Source organism: Neomonachus schauinslandi, chromosome 5 (assembly GCF_002201575.2).
Source record: "Neomonachus schauinslandi chromosome 5, ASM220157v2, whole genome shotgun sequence".
Taxonomy (NCBI): Eukaryota; Metazoa; Chordata; class Mammalia; order Carnivora; family Phocidae; genus Neomonachus; species Neomonachus schauinslandi.
The window spans coordinates 96,626,330-96,645,249 of NC_058407.1; the positions used below are offsets into that span (position 1 = coordinate 96,626,330).

The following is an 18,920-nucleotide window of genomic DNA, read 5'->3' on the forward strand; positions in this document are numbered from 1 at the left end:
ATCTCCTCTTTATTTGCATGTGGTTACAATTTATAAATACACTTGCCATTTTCCTCCCCCTCCCAAACTCCCCCTTCTACCTAGTAAGTGTGTCCAAACCCCCGGTTTTTAATGACTCCCTTTCCTGTTAGGCGGAGAGGGGAGGGGTGGTCCTCCATGTAACTCCATCTTCATATAGGGTCTACTTCAGTCCGTGTGACGTGCGGGCTCTCAAAGGGCCTCTGAAGCTTGGGGATGAGCACCACGAATCTGCTGGAGGTCCCACTGATGTCCTTGCAAGTGACAAGGACTGGCCTCCTTCTGTGCCATGTTGAGGGTGCAGCACACCATGGTGGGCAGCAGCGAGCATCATATGCCCTGTCCGTGCCGGAAGCTGAGCTGCTGCAGGCCCAGTGGGCAGGAGGGTCTGCAATGAAGTCTCAGGCCTGCTCAGATGGTGGTGAGAGTCTTGTGGCGGGTACATACCCAGCCAGTGCCTGGCCCTGCTCTCGGAGACGTGTCTGAGGCCCGGCCCCTTACGGTCTGCCTCTCAGGGGCCCTACCCAGGCCCTCGGTCAATCCCGTATGGGTAGGGTAGCCTCAGGGAGAAGGTGCTCTTGCACTCCCTTCTCCTGGCTGTTCCCAGACACCAAGAGGCATGGGTGACGAGTTGGGTCCTTGGCCCTGTTAGAGGGCATGGCAGCCCAGTGTCTCTGTTTCGGCCAGGTGCCAAGCTTTGCCATCCTCCTGGTAGGGTGTAGAGAGCCCGGGAGGGCCAGGGGCACCCTCTTCAGGGGTGGGGTACGGAGGCTCTGGGGAAGCAGGGGGGTCTCCAGGGCCCCGTGCTCCCCCCAGGACTGGCCCATTGTAGATGTAGATGTTGCCGGTAACGGTCACAGACCCGCCAGTGACATGAATGCCGTTGGTACCTGTGGGAAAGGAGGCAGAGTGAGAGGGGCCAACGGCGAGCTAGTGGAATCTCTGTCTTGCTCTGTTTTAGTCTTCTCATTTCTGTCTGGCTCACACTCTCCTCCTGCCCACCATCCCTCCCGCCCCACCCTTCCTTCCCTGACCCATCTCCTCCCTGCTGCCTGCCCTAGGCTCACCATGGGCCACCTGGCTTTGCTCTGGGAGCTCAGGCTCCAGCTCCCTGGCCTGGCTGAGAGGACTCTGCTGCTGTAGCACCTCTTCCTCCAAACTCGGGGGCGCTGGGAGCCTGGCCGAGGCCAGGGCCGTATCTCTAGGGAAGGGCAGAAGTGGCTTTACCAGGTCAGGGAAATGTGGGTTGACCCTTGGAGGCTCCCAGCTTCCGTCAGCAGAATTTGATTCCTCTCCCTGTAGGAGAGAGGCAGAGAACCGACCGATGACGTGGGCCTCGGACCCCAGCTTTCTTTAATTCCCACCCCCCACCCCATGCTTAGGCAGCTCACTGTTCTCCTCTACTCCACTTCATGCTCCCTGCCACAGGGCCTTTGCACTAGATGTCCCTCTTCCTGGAGCACTTTCCCCGAGATGTTCTGATGGATGGCTCCCTCACTTCTTCAGCTCTCTGCTCAAATATCAGTTTATCCAAGAGGCCCTCTCTGTCTACTCTAAGATAATGTACCCCCACCCTTTGCCACTGTCACTCACTGTCCTGCTACCATGCTTTATTTAGCAACTATGACCCCTTGATAATGTATTTCTTTAACTTTAGCCTTGCTCCCCTGGCCTGTAAGTCCAGAAGGGCAGGTACTTTGCTTTGCTCACTGCTATATCCATGGTGCCCAGAACGGTGCCTGGCATGTGGTAGGCTCAATCACTTATTAGCTGAGTGAATGTTGAGGCCTTACACTCTTACCCTGCCTACCCCTCCCTGTTCACTTAGCCCCACCTGTCCTCCTTGCTGCCTTCTCAGCCTTCCCCATTACCTCTGGACGCCTCTTGAGCAGGGATCCTGCAATGGAAAATGAAATGGGGGTCAGGCCTCCAGTAGGCCCTGGGCCCCCGGGCTCGCACCCTTCACAGCCCTGAGGCGTTTGCCCCCCACCCTGGGTTCCCAGAAGGAACGAGCTATCATCGCCTTATCTCCAGCCTCAGAATGGGGGGGCTGGGTGGAGAGGATGTCTGTGCTGGGGGCGGGCACTGCAAGTCTTCAGGGCATGGACAGGCAGAAGGGTTGGCCCCGGGGAAGCTGACTGTCTCCCCCAAACTCCCTCCCTCATGCAGGTGGGGACAGCCAGCCGGCGAGGCCCGCCACCCTGCCTGCATCCAGCTCCTTCCTACCCAGCTTCCTGCAGAGAGAAGGGTGGCTCTTCCAGGTGCAGGCCAGGACGGTGGTGAGGAACAGGAATGAGGCCAGTGGCAGCAGGATGGCCAGCACCATCACAGTTCCTGCCAGGACAGTAGACAGGAGAGCCATGATGACACCACGGAGGGCAGGGTCTGGGGGTGGGGGTGGGGGGCACTAAGGACCAGCTTTCTAGTTCTCTGGGTGACCCAGAGAAAAGGGAGAGCAGCTTTTCCCTTCCAGACCCACTGCAGTTCCTAAAGGCAGAATTAGAGAAACTTCCCTTGGGTTACACAGAAGGGGAACCAAGTTGGACTTGGGGAGGACCTCCTGACAGCCAGGAGAAACTCTGTCATAGATGGAGATCTTTGGGGGTGGTGCTGGTGGCCACCACGTAGAGACCCAAGGACTGGGGCAGCCTGTTGGTGAGAACAGGTGCATGCGCAGTTGGGTTTCCAGGGCTGGAAGCGGGGGTGGGAGGCGGTACAGGGAGGGTGGGGCTTGGGTTTATAAGCAACTCAGGCCACAGGTTAGAGCCACACTTCTGTGGACATGAGCATCCTAGAGAGAGGCCACTGTAGGAGCTGAGATTGCCCCTCTATCTCTGTGGGGGTGTTTAAGGGGGTGGGAGAGGAGGGGTTGCAAGGTCTCCACTCCCTTGCTCAGGGCAGGTTCCAGGAGAGGGAGGGAAGGGAGGCTGGGACTTGGGATTCTCAGGTTCTGGTATGTAGCCGTGGATAATTTCTGTCTTTCACAGCAGAGTCTACAGTGCCCACCAAGTGTGTTCTGGGGAAGGTCAGGAAGACTTGGACATTTGCATCCTGGGAGCTTGCCCTTTCTGATCCACCTAAACCTGGGGCCTGAGGGAAGACAGAGTGGGAGGCATGGGAAAAAAACTGGACCTGGAGTCCGAGACATCTGGGTCCCGGCCCAATTGGGTGACTTTTTAAGTCATTCCTCCTTTTGGAGCACCTCAAAGAGAAAATGAGGGGGTTAGGTACATACTGTCTAAAATTCCAGCTCTGAAGTGCCAATAGTATTTGATACACGGTTAAAAAGTAACAAGAGGACATGGAAAAACACTTATGATGTATTTGAAAAACCAAGTTACAAAATATTCAAATGACTCCACTTTTAGAAAAACAATTGTATGTATAGACATACACAGAAAAATGTCTGGGAGGATATATTTAAAAATGTTAAGAGTGGATATGCTAAGTGATGGTCCTATAGGTGATTTTTATTTATTTTTATTTTTTATTTTTTAAAGATTTTATTTATTTATTTGAGAGAGAGAATGAGATAGAGAGCATGAGAGGGGGGAGGGTCAGAGAGAGAGGCAGACTCCCTGCTGAGCAGGGAGCCTGACGTGGGACTCGATCCCGGGACTCCAGGATCATGACCTGAGCCGAAGGCAGTCGCTTAACCAACTGAGCCACCCAGGCGCCCAAGATGTTATTTATTTATTTGAGAGAGAGAGGCAGAGAGAGAAAGCATGAGCAGGGGCAGAGGGAGAGGGAGAAGCAGACTCCCCGCTGAGCCAGGAGCCCGATGCGGGGCTCGATCCCAAGACCCTGGGATCATGACCTGAGCCAAAGGCAGACGCTTCACCGACTGAGCCACCCAGGTGTCCCATGTGGGTGATTTTTAGTTTTGTTTCTCTGAATTTTCTGATTTTCTATGGTGTGCATGCATTATGGCATGGGCTCTGGAGTAAGAAAGAACCGAATATAGGTTTTCATAATACCAGTTACCACGTGGGGGATCTGGGGCAAGTCACATAAACTCTGCTGAGCCTCTTCCGCTCGGTGAGGATAATAACAGAACTACATTGACCCTAGAACAACATGACAGTTAGGGGCGCCGACCCCCAGGCAGTCGAAAATCCATGAATAACTTTTGATTCCCAAAAAGTCTTAACTATGTAAATAGTCTACTGTTGGCCAGTAAGCCCTACCAGTAACACAGTTGATTAATGCATATTTTGTAGGTTATGTATTTATATACTGTGTTCTCACAATAAAGTGAGAGGAAAAAATGTCATTAAGAAAATTATAAGGAAGAGAAAATATATTTACAGAACTGTGCTGTATTTATTGAAAAAAAAAAAGCCACAGGTAAGTGGACCCGCGCAGTTCAAACTCATGTTGTTCAACAGTCAGCTGTACTTTGTAGGGTCATTAAGCAATGAGTTATGGACGCCTGCATGGCTCAGTTGGTTAAGCATCTGCCTTGGGCTCAGGTCATGATCCTGGAGTCCTGGGATTGAGCCCTGAGCCCCAAATCGCATCGGGCTCCTTGCTCAGCAGGGAGCCTGCTTCTCCCTCTGCCTGCACCTCCCCCTGCTTGTGCTCTCTCTCTCTGTCTCAAATAAATAAATAAAATCTTAAAAAAAAAAAGATTAAATGAGTTAGTGATTGTCAATTGCTGGCAGAGTGCCTGACACCTTGGCTCTCAATAAATGAAAGCTATTATTATAAAGATTTGGTAATTTTAAAAAAGTTAATAAACTCTCTCCCAACTAATAATGTTTACAGTCATTAGAAATATCCCTTAATCATCTGTTAGGCTAGGAAACCAGTAACTTCACAGAGAAAAAAAAAAACAACCAAGAGAGTCAAATGTGGGATGAACTCTAATAATGAAAGTGTGTAATCTAATAAAGAGATTCTCAGTCTAGTAAGTAGATTATGTGATGGTAGCAGGTCCAGAATGATGACAGTGATGTCAGTTACAATTACCTATCAGTGTAGGAGTGGTCCTTGGCACAATATTATGTGTAACCTACAAGTTATATGTATAATACATAACTTAAAAAGAGTATATGTATTTGTGTATGCTAAGCTGGCCTAGGGATACACCCTAGGGAACTTCTCTGCTTGCCCGTTCTGAGAGAGGAGGATTCATCTTTTCCCCATTTTTTTAGATGGAAGGAATAAAGGCATCTTCCCAGCCTCCCCCAGCCCCCATGTGCCCCTCAGCCCCAGGCCCCTCACCTGGCATCTCAGGGTGCTCTGGTGGATTTCTGCAGCTGGTGTCAGACTGGGCAGTGCCTGGAACTGCCTCCACCAGGCCCTGCTCCTCACACCTGCGGAGGAAAGAGGGCCCGATTCAGGTGGGCACAGGGCTGGGGGTGGCAAGGTGAGCCCGTGGGTGCGAGCACAGGGTGGTCAGCAGCTGGGACTTCTGGGATGGTGGAGGTGCGGCGTGGGGGCACACTCACCTTGTGTGGGGCTGGCAGCGGGCCCTGGGGGAGGAGGTGTTCTGGAAGTGGCCTGCCTTACAGGGCACACAGTTTCTGTTAGCCGCCCCGACTTCATCTGGCAGGAGAAAAGCAAGGCCAGCCAGGGTGAGTGGGCAAGGGGAGAGTCTCTCCACGTGAGTTTCTGCTGCTCCCATGGGACGGCCCCTCCCTGCCCGCCCACCTCACTCTGTGGCACCTTTCCTGATCGCCCTCTTGCTCAGAGAAGCCTCCAGAGGCCCTGCCTCTGTCCTGGTTCCATGTCTCTGCAGATGCCCGCAGTGGGACTCTCACAGGGAGGGAGAGGGGCTCTTTATACTCAAGAGAACTACCTGGGGGGCTTCCCCCCACCGGCGAAGTTCAGTGCTCCCTGCCCCCTTTCAAGATCGCCGACACCCAGTGGCCTCCCTGCCCTCCTCCAGCAGCGACCTCTGACCTGTCAGCTGGGCCTCGGTGCCAGGCGGGCAGTCGGAGAGTGGCTCGCAGTGCACACACTCAGTGTCCCAGTGCACGCAGAACATTCCCGGCTGGCAACGGCACTGGGTCTTTCGTCTGCTGGTGCAAGGCACGGTCTCCTCAAAGCCCAGCACTGGTGGGGAGACAGGAGGGCTCAGCGGAGGGGCCACGGTCGGGGACATGCCGGCCCCCCCCCCCCCCCCCAGCCCCCCCCGCGCCTCCCCCCCTCCCCGCCACTCACTCTGGTCACAGGGACGGCACAGCTGGCAGATGGAGAGATGGTTCCAGTGCTCGTTGTAGGAATTTTCGGGACACAGGGCACAATCGGTGTCCCGGCTGCGGCTGCATTCGGCCGAGACGTGCGTGCCTAGAATGCGGGAATGGGAGTGGGGCCACCGCGGTGTCGGGGCAGCCTGGCCCCCCCTCTCCTCGGCCACTCGCTGTGGGACCCTGTCCTCTCGCTGGCCACCCATGAAGGATGGCCGGCTGGCTTTCCTGCAAGATGGTGTTTGTCTTCCCCCCGAGGCAGCGAGGTGGCCCGAGTCCCCCGCAACCCACCGCCCGTCCCCCGCTTCCTGGGCCATTGCCTCTCACCTGGGGGGCAGCGGGAGCAGCAGACCTGATGCTTGGGTTCGTAGTACTCCTTTTCCCGGTCCCGACAGGTTTGGTTCTCTGTGTGGTATGGGGGCTCCTTCAAGGGAAGGTGGAGGTGGGGGGAGAATTATTCGGGGGTCAGCTGGGGAGGTCAGAGGGACTAGAGAGTGGGCTGCCCAGACCCCCTCTTCCCCTCCCAAGCCCGCCGCCACCCACCTGCACGGGCCCCGCCCTCACCAGTTGGGCTTGGGACGCTGCCAGGACACCGCAGAGGCCCAGGATGAGTGGCCCCCAGGCCAGGCCGCAGGGGGAGGCGGCCCAGGGCAGGCGCATGGCGGCCAGTCGGCCAGTCGGCCAGATGGGGCGGAGGCCGGGGGAGGAAGGTGGGAGGCCTGCACGTCCTGGGCAGCGGTGAGGGCAGCCTCCCGAGCCCGGGGCCTGCGACAGGGCTGGGGCTGACGCGCCCCCGGGGGCCCAGCGGCCTGGCCTGGCCTCCAGGGCTCCAGCGCTGGGCTCAGGAAGTGGGAGTGGAGCGAGCCGGCCTTCGGGGCGGGGACAGGGAGCTCTGGGAGCAGAGGCAGCTGTCGCAATCGGGGAAGAGGAACAGGCTTGGCGGCCCCGATGCAGGGCGGGAGGGGGCGGCCGGGAAAGCACGTGAGGGCAGCAGGGCCGGAATCGGGCCTCCTCCCTTCTTCGGAAGCCTGGCCAGGAGGGGAGGACTGCAGGGGCAGGCTAGGTGGGAAACGGGCAGCAGAGCCAGGGCGACAGAGATGGGCCTCCGAGAGCAGGGCAGAGCTGCCTTGGAACAGAGAGACGGAGAGAGACAGAGCCGTGTCCAGCTGGGTGCCAGAGCTGAAAGTGGAAGGGCCCGTGACCGACACACACAGGGGGAGTGCAGGGACCCGCAGAGGCCCCCATTCGGCCAGACAGTTGCAGCATCTGGGAAACAGAAGTCCCACTTGGCATCCATCTGGACGCCTGGGGGTTCTGGTCCTGTTGTGTGACTTTTAAAGATAACCTACAAAGGAATCACGAGTCAGCCGGCCCTCCCTGTGCGTGATCCACATTAGTGGGCACAGGTCACCTACAAGACACTGCTGAGAGGGCAGTGGCCCCTGCTCCCCAGTCCTTAGATGACAGGGAGGAATGGGTAGACCCAGCTCCCAAAGACGAGTAGGGGCGGCTGCGCTGGAGCTGGGCAGCGTCGGCCCTCAGGCCCATCTTCCTCACCCAGCAGCCTCTGAATCCCTCTGCACTTGGAGGAGGCTGAGAGCCCACTTGTCCAGCCCCCTCGCCTTAAGGGTGAGAAGACAGAGGCTGAGGGGGGCCACATAGAGGAGATCGGGATTCCAGGGGCCTTGGTCTCGTCCCTAACCCCCTTTCTTCCCATCATTTCCCTGCAACCCATGAACAGCACCCCCATGTCCCCTGATGTCAGGCTCGCTGGTCTTCAAGTCTCTGTGCTCCTGGCTAGTTCGCATCTGTCCTTTGAGGTTCAGCAAGGCTCTGGGAAGCACCCCCACCCCAGGCTGCACAGCTCCCATACCCACTGCAGTCTGGAACCTGCTGCTTTTGGCCTCCTGCCCCATGAGGCAGTGAGTTCTGCAACGGCCTGGATGGAATCCTTAAGTCTGGGTCCCAGTGCTTACCCCAGTCTGGCCCATTCCAAGGGTCTGGTACATATTTATGGAGTAAATGATGAGGCCTTGCCCACATCACCTAGCCAGTCTATGCGGAACCAGCCCAGACTCCAGAGTTCCTGATTCCTGGGTCCCACGCTCATTCCAGCAACCACGCTGCCTCCTTTGGCTTGAGGGGTGGATTTCTCTCTGGAGATAGGTCACCGGGACCCTGTCCTGCCCCTCTCCCTGCAGGGCTCTGCATTCATCCTTGCCGTTGGTTGGTTGGTCGGTTGTTGGTCGTTGGTCGGTCTGACTGGCTAGACAGGCTCTTGGTGGGGGGAGCTGGGAAGTCCTGGTGCAGGAGCGCCTCTGGGGAGGAGGGCTCCCAAGACAGTGATGGGCCTGCCTGAGTTTAGACATCTCACTCCTCCCTCCTGGTGCAGGCCTCAGATCTGCACTCTGTGGCAAGTGTTTACACGGAGGGTCCAAGGCTGCCCATTTCAGAGCAGCATGCACTGCTCAGGGCGATGCCCTTTCCGGGTTAAGGGAATTCGGGGCTGGGACTGGACTCACCACTGAGCTCTTCAGTGCATAAAGCGGTGTGTGTGTATGTGTGTGTGTGTAGGGTCCCTAGAGCCTTTTTTCTCTTTTTTCTTTTTTACTTTTTATGATGGAAATTTGCACATAACATGTACATACACAAAAAGGAAGAAAATAATATTGTGAACTCCAGCTTCGGCTCACGGCCAGTCTTATGTCTTCCATACAGCCCTCCTCCATTCTTCCAATCTTCCCTTAATTATTTGGAAGCAAACCCCAGACATATTTCATTTGAAAATATGACAGGATTTGATAAAAAATACAGGAGGAACTCTTGTTTCTTTTAACTGAGGTATAATTTATAAACAATGAAATGCATAAAGTACACTAATCTCATATATACAAATCAGTGAATTTTCGCTTCTCTATATCTCCCCAGAACATTTCCTGCACGTCAAAAGGCTCCTGCTTCGCAGGTAAGCACTATCTCAGATCTTTTTAAAACCCAGCTGGCTGGACTACATTCTTTTTTCCGCTGCCAATCTCATGCTGTCACGTCAGCCTTCGAGGACCCTCTGGGTCCTAAACGAGAGCCTTAAGATCTGGACTTTAAGCCTGGTCCCATCACTTCCTCTCTCTGGGCCTCTTTTTTTTCTTTTTTCTTTGCCAGTCACCTGCTGGTTTGCTTGCCAATCTGTTCTCTAGTTTCCTCTGCTCTGTGCGGCCTTACTACTAGAAACTACATTTCCCAGATTCCTTTTTCCTCCGGCTTCTGGGTAGGTTCAGCCAATAGGAAGACAGGTGGGAGGAGGACAGGTAGGTGGGAGGAAGAAGGAAGCCAGGCTCTTTCTCCCTGTCTCTCTGCTTTCAGACATCGGACCTCACCTGTGGTTGGTTGTGTTTCTTTCTTCTCTCCTTTCATGATCCCCTCTCCTCTCGGGCAGCACCCACTATTTACTTCCTGCCGAATCGCTCAGGGGGCCTCTGGGTCTATAATGCTACATGACTTGCTAACTTTCCAGCCCTGGGAGGTGTAGCAGCTTCCCGCTTTGCTGCTTTCTGGGTTGTCTCGCTGTCCCCCGTTGGCTTCTTATCTCCTTCATCACCCATGGACCAATTCCCTGAGTTAAATTTCTTCCACTTGAAAGACTTAGAGCTTTTCCTGTTTCTAAGCTGGACCACGATGGACAAAGCTTACCAATAAATGGTTGTTATGCCTACCCAACCTTCTCCGGGAGGGTGGAGGAAACTCACAGCAGGGATCCATGAATTCTTTATGGGCAGAGCATTGTCTTGGTTTCTTTCCTTTGTGTTCTTTGCCAGCTTCCTTCAAGTTTTACTGATTTCTTTTGGGCAGCACCAGAGAGAACACAAGCAGAGGGAGTGGTAGGCAGAGGGAGAGGGAGAAGCAGGCTCTCCACTGAGCAGGGAGCCCAATGTGGGGCTCGAACCCAGGACCTGGGGATCATGACCTGAGCTGAAGGCAGACGCTTAACCGACTGAGCCACCCAGGCACCCCAGGAATGGATTCTTTTAGATACTCTTTCTTTCTTTCTTTCCTCTTCCCCACACTGCTCTTTAGCCAACTGGTGCCCTTAGAAAGGGTCTGGGAAACACTGAGAGACGTGTCATGGGTGAGGGCCATCCTTCTCCTGAAGAATTATCCAATTGTCATTTGTGCCAAGGTAGAGAAATCCTGCCTTGACCCAAAGGAATAAACTTCTAATGGTGAACTTCTAAGCCTCCTGCCAGGTGACTGGAGTAGGAGTGGCAAGGAGGAATTTTCTGGTGCATCCTTTTAGGTTAAGGAGAAATTCACACCATATAAGTGCAGACAGAAGGATCGCTGTTTTCCACAGCGGGCAGCCCAGTGTTGAAAGGCTAATTAGCTCTAAGTAGTGAGAATAAAGAGAGTTGCATTTAATTGAGTGACTCATTTTTTACACTAGGAAGGATAGAGGCTAAAATGGAAAAAGTGAAGGAAATTTAGATAAATTAATAGATTACAAATTAATAAGTTATCAGAGGAAATCAGGATATTTGATGGAGATGCTTTCTCATAGCACGTCACTCTCTGCCAAAGATAAACCTTGAGTCTGAAGGTGCTAATTTTGCTGTCTTCTGCAGAGTGGGTCAACAAACAGTGACCAGTAGACAGTGGGGCCACCAAGACGAATAGGCCTAGGGCCTGTTCTCAGAGAACTCATAGTACGATCTGTGCATACGCACACACACAAATCCACACACATACACACGCGCGTACCAGGATAATGATAGTATCCAGTGGTAAGTGCCGCCAGAGAATTCTCAACAAGGCTTTCTCTGGGAGTGTGGGAGAGAAAGTGATTATTTCCATCACGTCCTGTTCCCCAGAGAGCAAGAGGCCAGAAGACCCTTTGAACTCATGACCTCATCCCATTGCAGACCCTCTATTTTACTTCTCTCCCTGTAGCCTTTGTCCATTTTATGGCCACACCCCAGGGTCAGGGGATGGCTAGTGCCGGGAGGGAAGGAACAGCTTGGCTCTGGGAGAGGCTGGGGGAACTTCCAAAATGAGGACAACAAGGCCCTGGGTCCCCACCCGAGCAAGACTCCACTTCTCTGGAAGTCAGGGGAGCGGCACTGAGCATGGAAAACGAAGAGGCTCAGCTCTCCATCTGGCCCCCCTCCTGACTCCTGGGTGACTGTGGGCGCGTCACTTTGCTTCTCCGGGCCTTGGTTCCCTCCTGCTTTAAGTCAATTGGAAGGGGCCTTTGGGACCATCTGGGCTGCCTCGCCCTCCCTCCCCTCTGCCATTTCACTTTTCAAATGAGAGCACAGGGCCCCAGAGAGGTAAAGTGACTTTTTCAAAGTCACGTAGTTTAAAGGCAAAAATGGGAGTCACAGAATACCTATGACATGGTCCCATTTATGAAAAAAAAGCATAAATTAAAAAAAAATACACGTAGGCCTATAAAAAAACACAAAAAGATCCAGATGGATATACAGATTACGACGACTCTCCTTGGGCAGAGGGGTGGGTAGGAAAGGGAACAAAGGGGAGCTTTTGTTGTTCTGTATATTTCTGTATTGTTGGAAAGTTGCATCGCGACAACAATGTATTGGGGCATTATTTCTGCACTTTCAAAGATAATATTTTAAATGGCACCATGACAGAAACAGAACTGCAGGTCTCAGATTTCTGTTTCTCACAACCACAAACTTGATCTGGCCCGTTCCAGATCTAGAAGGGCACTTTTTCAAAGCATGTGCTGCCTCCTGGTACCCTGCTGGGCAGTTACAGGGACACCGAGCTTTCCCACTCATCCCAGCCCAGACTTTGCAATTCTTCTCACAGAGCCCTTGAGATGAAAACTATGTGCTGCGCTGCTTTAAGCCACGGTTGGATTTCAGATACCAGCTAGCGAATACAGAAGACTGGGAGGTGCCTCTGTGAACCTTTCAGATCCAACAGGCGGGGTGCTGCATACCTTATTTGTAGGTACGATGGCTCCTTGTTTAAGGACCTGGCCCCAGGGACAATGGAAGATCTAGGAGTGTCGCGGTCCCGCGGGAACGTGGGGACAGTGTAGAGAGCTTTTCACAGAGCCAGGGAGGTAATCTGGTACCAGACTGCTGATGAGCCCACGGGCTCTGTGTGCGAACCTCCCTAGCTTTCAAAGCCAGGTTCCGGGGGGGTGGGGTGCAGGGAGAGCCTCAATTCCCCATGAATCTCTGGCTGGTTCGTCATGGGAAATAAATGGCAAATACCCTAAGCAGACAACCCCACAGGAGAATTCTGATTTTGTGTTTCACTTGGCTGCCATTTTGTCCTGTGCTCTCAGAAAACTGGCTTCTTTTTGTGGAGGGTCAATTTCTTCATCTGGAAAATGAAAGAAAACCCAGTCTTTCCCTTCCTAGAGGGGGTTGTCCTCCGCAGGCATCAAGGGAAGCCGGGCTGGGAATCCTGGTTGACAGCACCTCTCACTTGAAGAGGCCGCAAGAGAACTCCTGCCCTGAGAGGAAGCCACAGGACCCAGCTGCGCCCTGAGTTTGGTGTATCCCACTTCCCTCTCATTTGCCTGGTACACTCCTCCGTGTTTCCCAAGATGCAGCAGAGATGTTACCTTCTCCAGGAAGTCTTCCTGAGTCTCCGCAGGGTGAGTGCCTCTCCCTGCCACCCTGGGGCTCCCTCAGCACTTAGCTCTTATCTCTGCCACGGAGAGTCCTTATCTTATGTTGCATGCCTGTCCTCTTCCACCCGACTCCATCAGTGCTCAGGTGGGGCCTGTGTCTACACATCCCAGGTCTGCTCCTCTGGGAGGCGGGAGAAGCCAGTGAACATGCTCTGGGCTGCCTCCGGTGAGGGTCCGGTGGGGGTCCACCAGGGCAGACCTGCCGTCAGGCTCAGGGCCTGGGCTGTGTGGCTGTGACTCCGTGCCTCCCCGGGCTCTCTCTCTGGGCCCTCTCCCTGCCCCTGCCCTCTCTGTGTGCTCACTGCTTCCACTTCACTCTTTATCCTCTTGCTGGATTAAGTTTGGAGCAGAGATTCTGGAGGAAAAACACAGCCCTGACCAGTGAGCTTTTCCTTCCTTCCAGGGCTGGTGCAGACTGGGGCCATGACCACCCACTTCCTCCCTGACACCCAGTGCTGCCCACATCTCTCCCTGTCCCCTCAGTGCCTGCTGTCCCTAATGTGCCCTGGGCTTCAGGTCTGTGCCCAGGTGCCCTGCCTGGCCCCTCTCGGTGCTGCCTCTCGGTGACATTCCTGCAACCCCGTGACCACAACAGGGGACATTACACATTCCTGGCCTGGCAGCCAATGGTGTAAAAAAGAACAGAATGTCCCAGGGCCCCGCCCAACCTTCAGCTTCACCTGGGCCCCTCCCTGGCCTGGACAAGGTAGGGGGTGGTAGTGAGGAGTCAGGAGGGAAGAGGATGGAGGGAGAGGCAGAGGGGCACTCTGTGCTCCAGGGCCCAGTGGGTCCAGGAGGTGTTCCCACTTTATTGAGCAGGGAGGAACCTTGCAGATACCCCTTCTTCTTCTACAAGACCTGGGGGTGAGGCTGATCCAGGGGTGCCTTTGGAAGGAGTCCCCAGGGAGGGACTCCTGGAAGCTCCTGGAAGCCCACTTGGGGCTTAGCTCCTGGAAGCCCACTTGGGGCTTCTTCCCCCTTGATCTCCTGCCAGGGAGGGGAGAGTCCCTTCAGGGCTGGCTCTCTCGCCTTCAGCCTCGTCTCTCTCCTTCTCCTCCAACTCTGTCCTCCCTCCCAGGCGCCCATCCTGTCCTCCTCCATGGATCTCCCTTTTTCTGCCTTCCCTGTTCTCCTAGTCTCCCCCGCTTTAGTCCCCCTCATCCTGGTTGGTTCCTTTTCTTTGTGTTGCCCTCCTGGCTTGGTGTTCAGGATTCCTGTCCTTGTCCATGATCTCCGGCCCTCCCCTGTCAATCTGTCTCTGGTCTCCTTGTCTGTCAGCCCCCCACTGTTACTAGTGGGGTGGGGCTCTCACCTTCCCTCCAGTTCCAGGACTCCCTGGGCACCTGCTCTCAGAGCTCTCCTCCCTTTGGAGAACTCTCAGCTCAGACTCCTCCTTTGCCTCTCCCTCCCCCCTGCCCTGCTCACCTTTAATTGAGATGCTAATGAGGCTTCTGTCGCTTCCATCCCAACCTGGCGGGCGGGCTCCCCAGCCAGGCTGCTGCACCTGTCAGGTGAGGGGGAGGAGAGGCTCGCCTGCCAGATTCAACTGGAAAGGAACCAGTCCCAGTCCAGCCACAACCCAGGAGCTGGGAGTAGGAGGCGGTTCAGACCTCCTGGAGGCCTTCAGTCCCTGGGACAGAGAGGGAGTCGGGACACGGCCCAAGGCCAGGGCCAGAGACACAGCAGAGAGCCCACCAGGACTGAGAGGGGCAAGGTGGGGAGGAAGAAGAAGAGAGGCAGGACCAGAGAGCCTGGCACACAGACAGGAGACAGGCAAGGAAGAAGAGAGCTGAGAAAGAGACCCAAAGAGAAGCAGAAAGAAGAGAGAGAGAGCGAGCCAGCACTGGGACACAGAGGTCCTACAGGAGGGACTAAAGATAGGGCGGACTGACAGCTGAGGAGACAGAAAGGGAGGTGCAGGGACAGAATCCCGAAGGGTAGCTTCCCAGGGAAGCCCAGCCGCAGCTCTTCTGGCCCGGACTCCCGCAGGTCAGCCGGCTCCTGCTTGGGAAGGTGGAGGGAGGGAGGGAGGGGCGGAGAAGAGGGGGCTCAGGGCGGGATGTGGGCCTGGCCAGGAGCAGCCTCACTCTGGGTCAAGGTGATGATGGGGGAGGCACGAGGGCCCAGAACTCGGCACTGACCCCCGGCCCTCCACGACCCCCCCCCCCCCCCGCCCAGGCTCATGAAAGGAGAGCAGCGGGAGGAGCAGGGGCTGGGCCCCGAACCCGCGGCGCCCCCGCAGCCCACGGAGGAGGAGGAGGCCCTGATCGAGTTCTACCGCTCCTACCGAGACCTCTTCCAGTTCTTCTGCACCACCACCACCATCCATGGCGCCATCCGCCTGGTGTGCTCCCAGCACAACCGCATGAAGACGGCCTTCTGGGCCGTGCTGTGGCTCTGCGCCTTCGGCATGATGTACTGGCAGTTCGGCCAGCTCTTCGGGGAGTACTTCAGCTACCCCGTCAGCCTCAACATCAACCTCAACTCCGACAAGCTCGTCTTCCCCGCCGTCACCATCTGCAACCTCAATCCCTACAGGTCAGTCCAGCCCTCGGATCCCTCCGCCGCGTCCCGGGCGCCGGGAAGGGGGGTTCACAGGAGCCAGAGGCCGACCCGCAGACCCAGCGGTAGCAGGTGGTACTCCTGCGCCCAGGCAGACCGCCCTTGGGGCAGGAGAGGGACTCCCCGACTTGATGGGCTGGCGGCTCTGACCCGCGGGGCCGTCCGAGCGCCCGCGGCTTATTCACGGTGTGGTTGTGGGAGCGACAGCGCCCCCTTCTTCACTTGCCTTCTAAGTCCGCGAGTGGGAGGGAGTGCTGATGAGGTGAGATGCGGATAACTCCAAAGGGCCGGGTAGAGATCCTTCCCATCCCTTCCCGGAGCAAGAGGAGGACGAAGAACAAGGCCTCCTCCACCTGGAGAGAAGAATGTGATGGAGAGCTGAAGCCGTGGCAGGTGCTGCGGGTGGCGGGTGGTGGGTGGTGGGTGGTGGGGGGGGGGGGGGGGGGGGGAGCGGGCAGGGGCTGGGCCCCGGTCTGTTGGTCTTGGCGTAGAAGGGGGAGTTTGTTTCCGGGAAAGCAAGGTGGGGGGTGGCAGCGAAGCGGGCCCAGAGCCCTGAGGCTGGGGATAGAGCTAGAGGAGACCAGGACAGGACAGAAAGCAGCCCCCGGTCCAGCGGTGACCCTTGCCGGGCTGTACGGCTCACCTGGCCAGATGCCTGACTTTTAAGTGCTCGGGTGTGTCCTGCAGTTTTGGGTTTCATCACTGATCTATGCCGGCTTTTCTGGAAGCCGGAGGGGATGGTAACCATGGAGAAGAAAGGAGGTGGGGGCTGGGTGTTTATATATGCCTTTTATTTGTATTCATTCACTGGGTCGCGCAGCACCTTTAGGGCACCTGGAGCATGCCCCACACAGTGTTAGGCCCCCCCGCAAATGGGATCATTCATTCATTCATTCATTCAATCTTCACCGAAGGCCAGGCACTTCGCTAGGTTCTGGGGACCGGAAGATAGAGTAAGACGGAAGAGACAGGCAGCACAAATAAAAGCAGGACAAAAAAAAAAAAAAAAAACAAAATACCCAAAAAAACCAAAAAAACCAAAAGGCTGCCAGAGGGGCCGGGATGGAAAAGGGCGGAAAACCAGAACAGCAGGACAGTGTGATCAGTCTAATAAAGACTGTGAGAGTCATAGTCTCTGCCTTCAGGGAATGTAAGATTTAGGAGTGCCTGCGGGTGTGACTGCATGAGTGTGTGTGCGATCACGGCTGATGGAGATTGGTCACCTACTAGGGGTGGAGGCCCCCCATGCATTCTATCGTGTCCTAAGGTGTGTCACAGACCAATAAGGGTTGGGATGTCCTGTGCCACAGAGAAAACACTGCCGGCTATTTCACGGATTGGCCTCCCTATGCCCTCCCGGTGAAGGGCGCATTTCCTGAGAAGCTGCTTCATGCACCCCCCACTGCTAAGTACTCTGCAGCACCCCAGCTCCCCCGGCAGCCCCCCAAAGCAGACCTGTTATTACCCCTAGTTAACATTGGAGGAAACCGAGGCAGACAGACAAGTCACAAGGTCACCGAGATAGTGACCGAGCTGTGACTTACTCTCTGACCCTCTCTCTGATCACAAACCCCTGCCTCTTCTTAATACCCCAGGTGCGGGACATGGAGTAGATGAAGTCTGTAGTCAGATGTTTACATCTCATTTCCTGGCTCTCCTTCCCCTCCTCCCACCCCTGCTCAGCCTCATTTTTCTTCCTTGGTGCCCATGGGCTTTTGCTCCCCTTCTTCTTGACCCTCTGCTGCTTCCCTGCCCTGATCTTTCCCCCACTTACTCCTCTTCACCCCCTTGGGCCATGGTGGAGGGGTGGGACCCGGGACGCTCTGAGCCAGCAGGGAGGGGAAGGCAGGCAGGTGGGAGGGACAACAGGCTGGGTAGTAGGTTCTTCATAAATATTTGTGCTTGGAAGACACGGGTGGGAGATGGAGAGGGCCGGGCTCCATCTGTTGAGGCCTGCATATTACCTAAGGTTCTGCAGGGGCCAGGTCATGGGCAGGCCAGGAAAAAGCCCTGGGAGCCAGACCGGAGCGGCAGGCTAGGAGGCAGGTGTCAGCACAGAAAGAATCTCTCCTCCGTGAGATTCCGTGCCTCTCTCAGGCAACTGGTGGCCACAGGGCTTAGCAGAGAGAGTGCACCCAGGACGGGAGGGGAGCCAGGGAAGGCCCCCTAGCATGGGGAACAATGTTGAACACTTGCTACATGCTCATCCCTGCACTGGGTGCTTTATTTATTTTTTTCTTTTTTTCATGTTTTAGAGTTTTGTTTTGTTTTTTAATTTGAGAGAGAGACAGAGATATTGAGAGAGAGCATGAGAGGTGAAGAGAGGGAGAGGTCTTGGGATTGGTCTGTGACACACCTTAGGACACAATAGAAAGAGCTCACAAGCAGGGGGAGGGGCAAAGAGGGAGGGAGAAGCAGGCTCCCCGCCCAGGCAGGGAGCCCGATGCGAGCAGGAAGCCCCACGCGGGGCTCGATCCCAGGACCCTGAGATCATGACCTGAGCCGAAGGCAGACGCCCAACCAACTGAGCCACACAGGTGCCCTGAAGAGTTAGCTATCATTGTTGTTATTTCTTTATTATTTGCTGTGTGACCTTGCTCAAATTATTTCACCTCCATTTCCAAATGGAAATAATAATAATTTCTTAACCATGGACTTGCCAAGATTAAGTGAGATAGTGCTTATAAAGCACCCAGTGCGGGGGCGCCTGGGGGGCTCAGTCGGTTAAGCGTCTGCCTTCGGCTCAGGTCATGCTCCCAGGGTCCTGGGATCGAGCCCCACGTAGGCACAGGGCTCCCTGCTGGGTGGGGAGCCTGCTTCTCCCTCCCTCTTTGCCCCTCCCCCTGCTTGTGAGCTCGTTCTCTCTCAAATAAATAAAATCTTAAAAAAAAAATAGCTAACACTTCTATAGTACTTAATGTGCCAGATATAAGTTTACATTTTATATGAAATTATTTAATTCTCACAAAAGACTTCTGAAGTAAGTACTAGTATTAGTCCTGTGTTATATATGAGGATATTGAGGCCCAGAGAGGTTAAGTAACCTGCCCAAGTTCACACAGGTGAATAATCACCCTGCCACCCCCACCCACCCCACCTAGCAGCCAGTGCATCTCAGGTTACAGCTGAGTCACAAACCAAGTGTGTTTGATTTCAAAGCTCTTTCTCCCTCTGCACTTTAAGGAGGGGCTGGGTGAAGCACCACAGGGTTTCGGGCTGCTGGTGGGGGCCCATGGGGAAGAGCAGGAATAAGATGAGGGGTACTCGGGGCGCCTGAGCGGCTCAGTCGGTTAAGCATCTGCCTTTGGCTCAGGTCATGATTCCGGGGTCTTGGGATCGAGCCCCGCATCAGGCTCCTTGCTCAGTGGGGAGCCTGCTTCTCTCTCTGCCTTTGTCCCCCCCATTTCAAATAAATAAATAAAATCTTAAAAAAAAAAGATGAGGGGTACTCATCAGGAATACTCAGCAGGAGAGAGGGATCC

At 55.1% G+C, this 18,920-nt stretch overlaps 2 protein-coding genes across 4 annotated transcripts in view; one reads left to right on the plus strand and one right to left on the minus strand.

Annotated features, from left to right (window-relative positions):
* LTBR (lymphotoxin beta receptor) lies at window positions 1-14,340 on the minus strand. Of its 2 annotated transcripts, none has more exons than XM_044915479.1 (10): window positions 14,302-14,340; window positions 6,540-6,636; window positions 6,187-6,312; window positions 5,926-6,078; window positions 5,472-5,568; window positions 5,245-5,336; window positions 2,245-2,352; window positions 1,890-1,915; window positions 1,086-1,314; window positions 1-908 (listed from the first exon to the last, which is right to left on the minus strand). In XM_044915479.1, exons 1-10 carry the CDS (start codon window positions 14,338-14,340, stop codon window positions 667-669), a joined length of 1,209 nt encoding a protein of 402 aa, XP_044771414.1. In that variant the 3' UTR covers window positions 1-666. The 2 variants fall into 2 exon arrangements, with proteins under 2 accessions (XP_044771414.1, XP_021546483.1); XM_021690808.1 differs by lacking the exon at window positions 14,302-14,340 and adding an exon at window positions 6,777-7,119.
* The window catches only part of SCNN1A (sodium channel epithelial 1 subunit alpha), a 24,136-nt gene continuing 18,017 nt past the window's right edge, over window positions 12,802-18,920 (plus strand). The window contains exons 1-2 of one of the 2 annotated variants that reach the window (XM_021690807.1): window positions 12,802-12,840; window positions 15,055-15,414. In XM_021690807.1, the coding sequence (XP_021546482.1) occupies window positions 15,059-15,414 (356 nt within the window). In that variant the 5' untranslated portion in view covers window positions 12,802-12,840; window positions 15,055-15,058. Of the gene's footprint in view, window positions 12,841-14,466; window positions 14,866-15,054; window positions 15,415-18,920 lie in introns of those variants that run through there. The other variant, XM_021690806.1, reaches the window with a different exon arrangement.

Excerpts from the sequence above, each read along its gene's own strand:
- LTBR (XM_021690808.1), bottom strand. The coding sequence starts at position 6,872 with ATGCGCCTGCCCTGGGCCGCCTCCCCCTGCGGCCTGGCCTGGGGGCCA. Across the intron at positions 2,353-5,244 it reads AGAGCACCCTGAGATGCCAG|GAACTGTGATGGTGCTGGCC; the intron begins GTGAGGGGCCTG and ends CTGTCCTGGCAG. Across the intron at positions 1,916-2,244 it reads TTCTCTCTGCAGGAAGCTGG|GATCCCTGCTCAAGAGGCGT; the intron begins GTAGGAAGGAGC and ends TTTCCATTGCAG.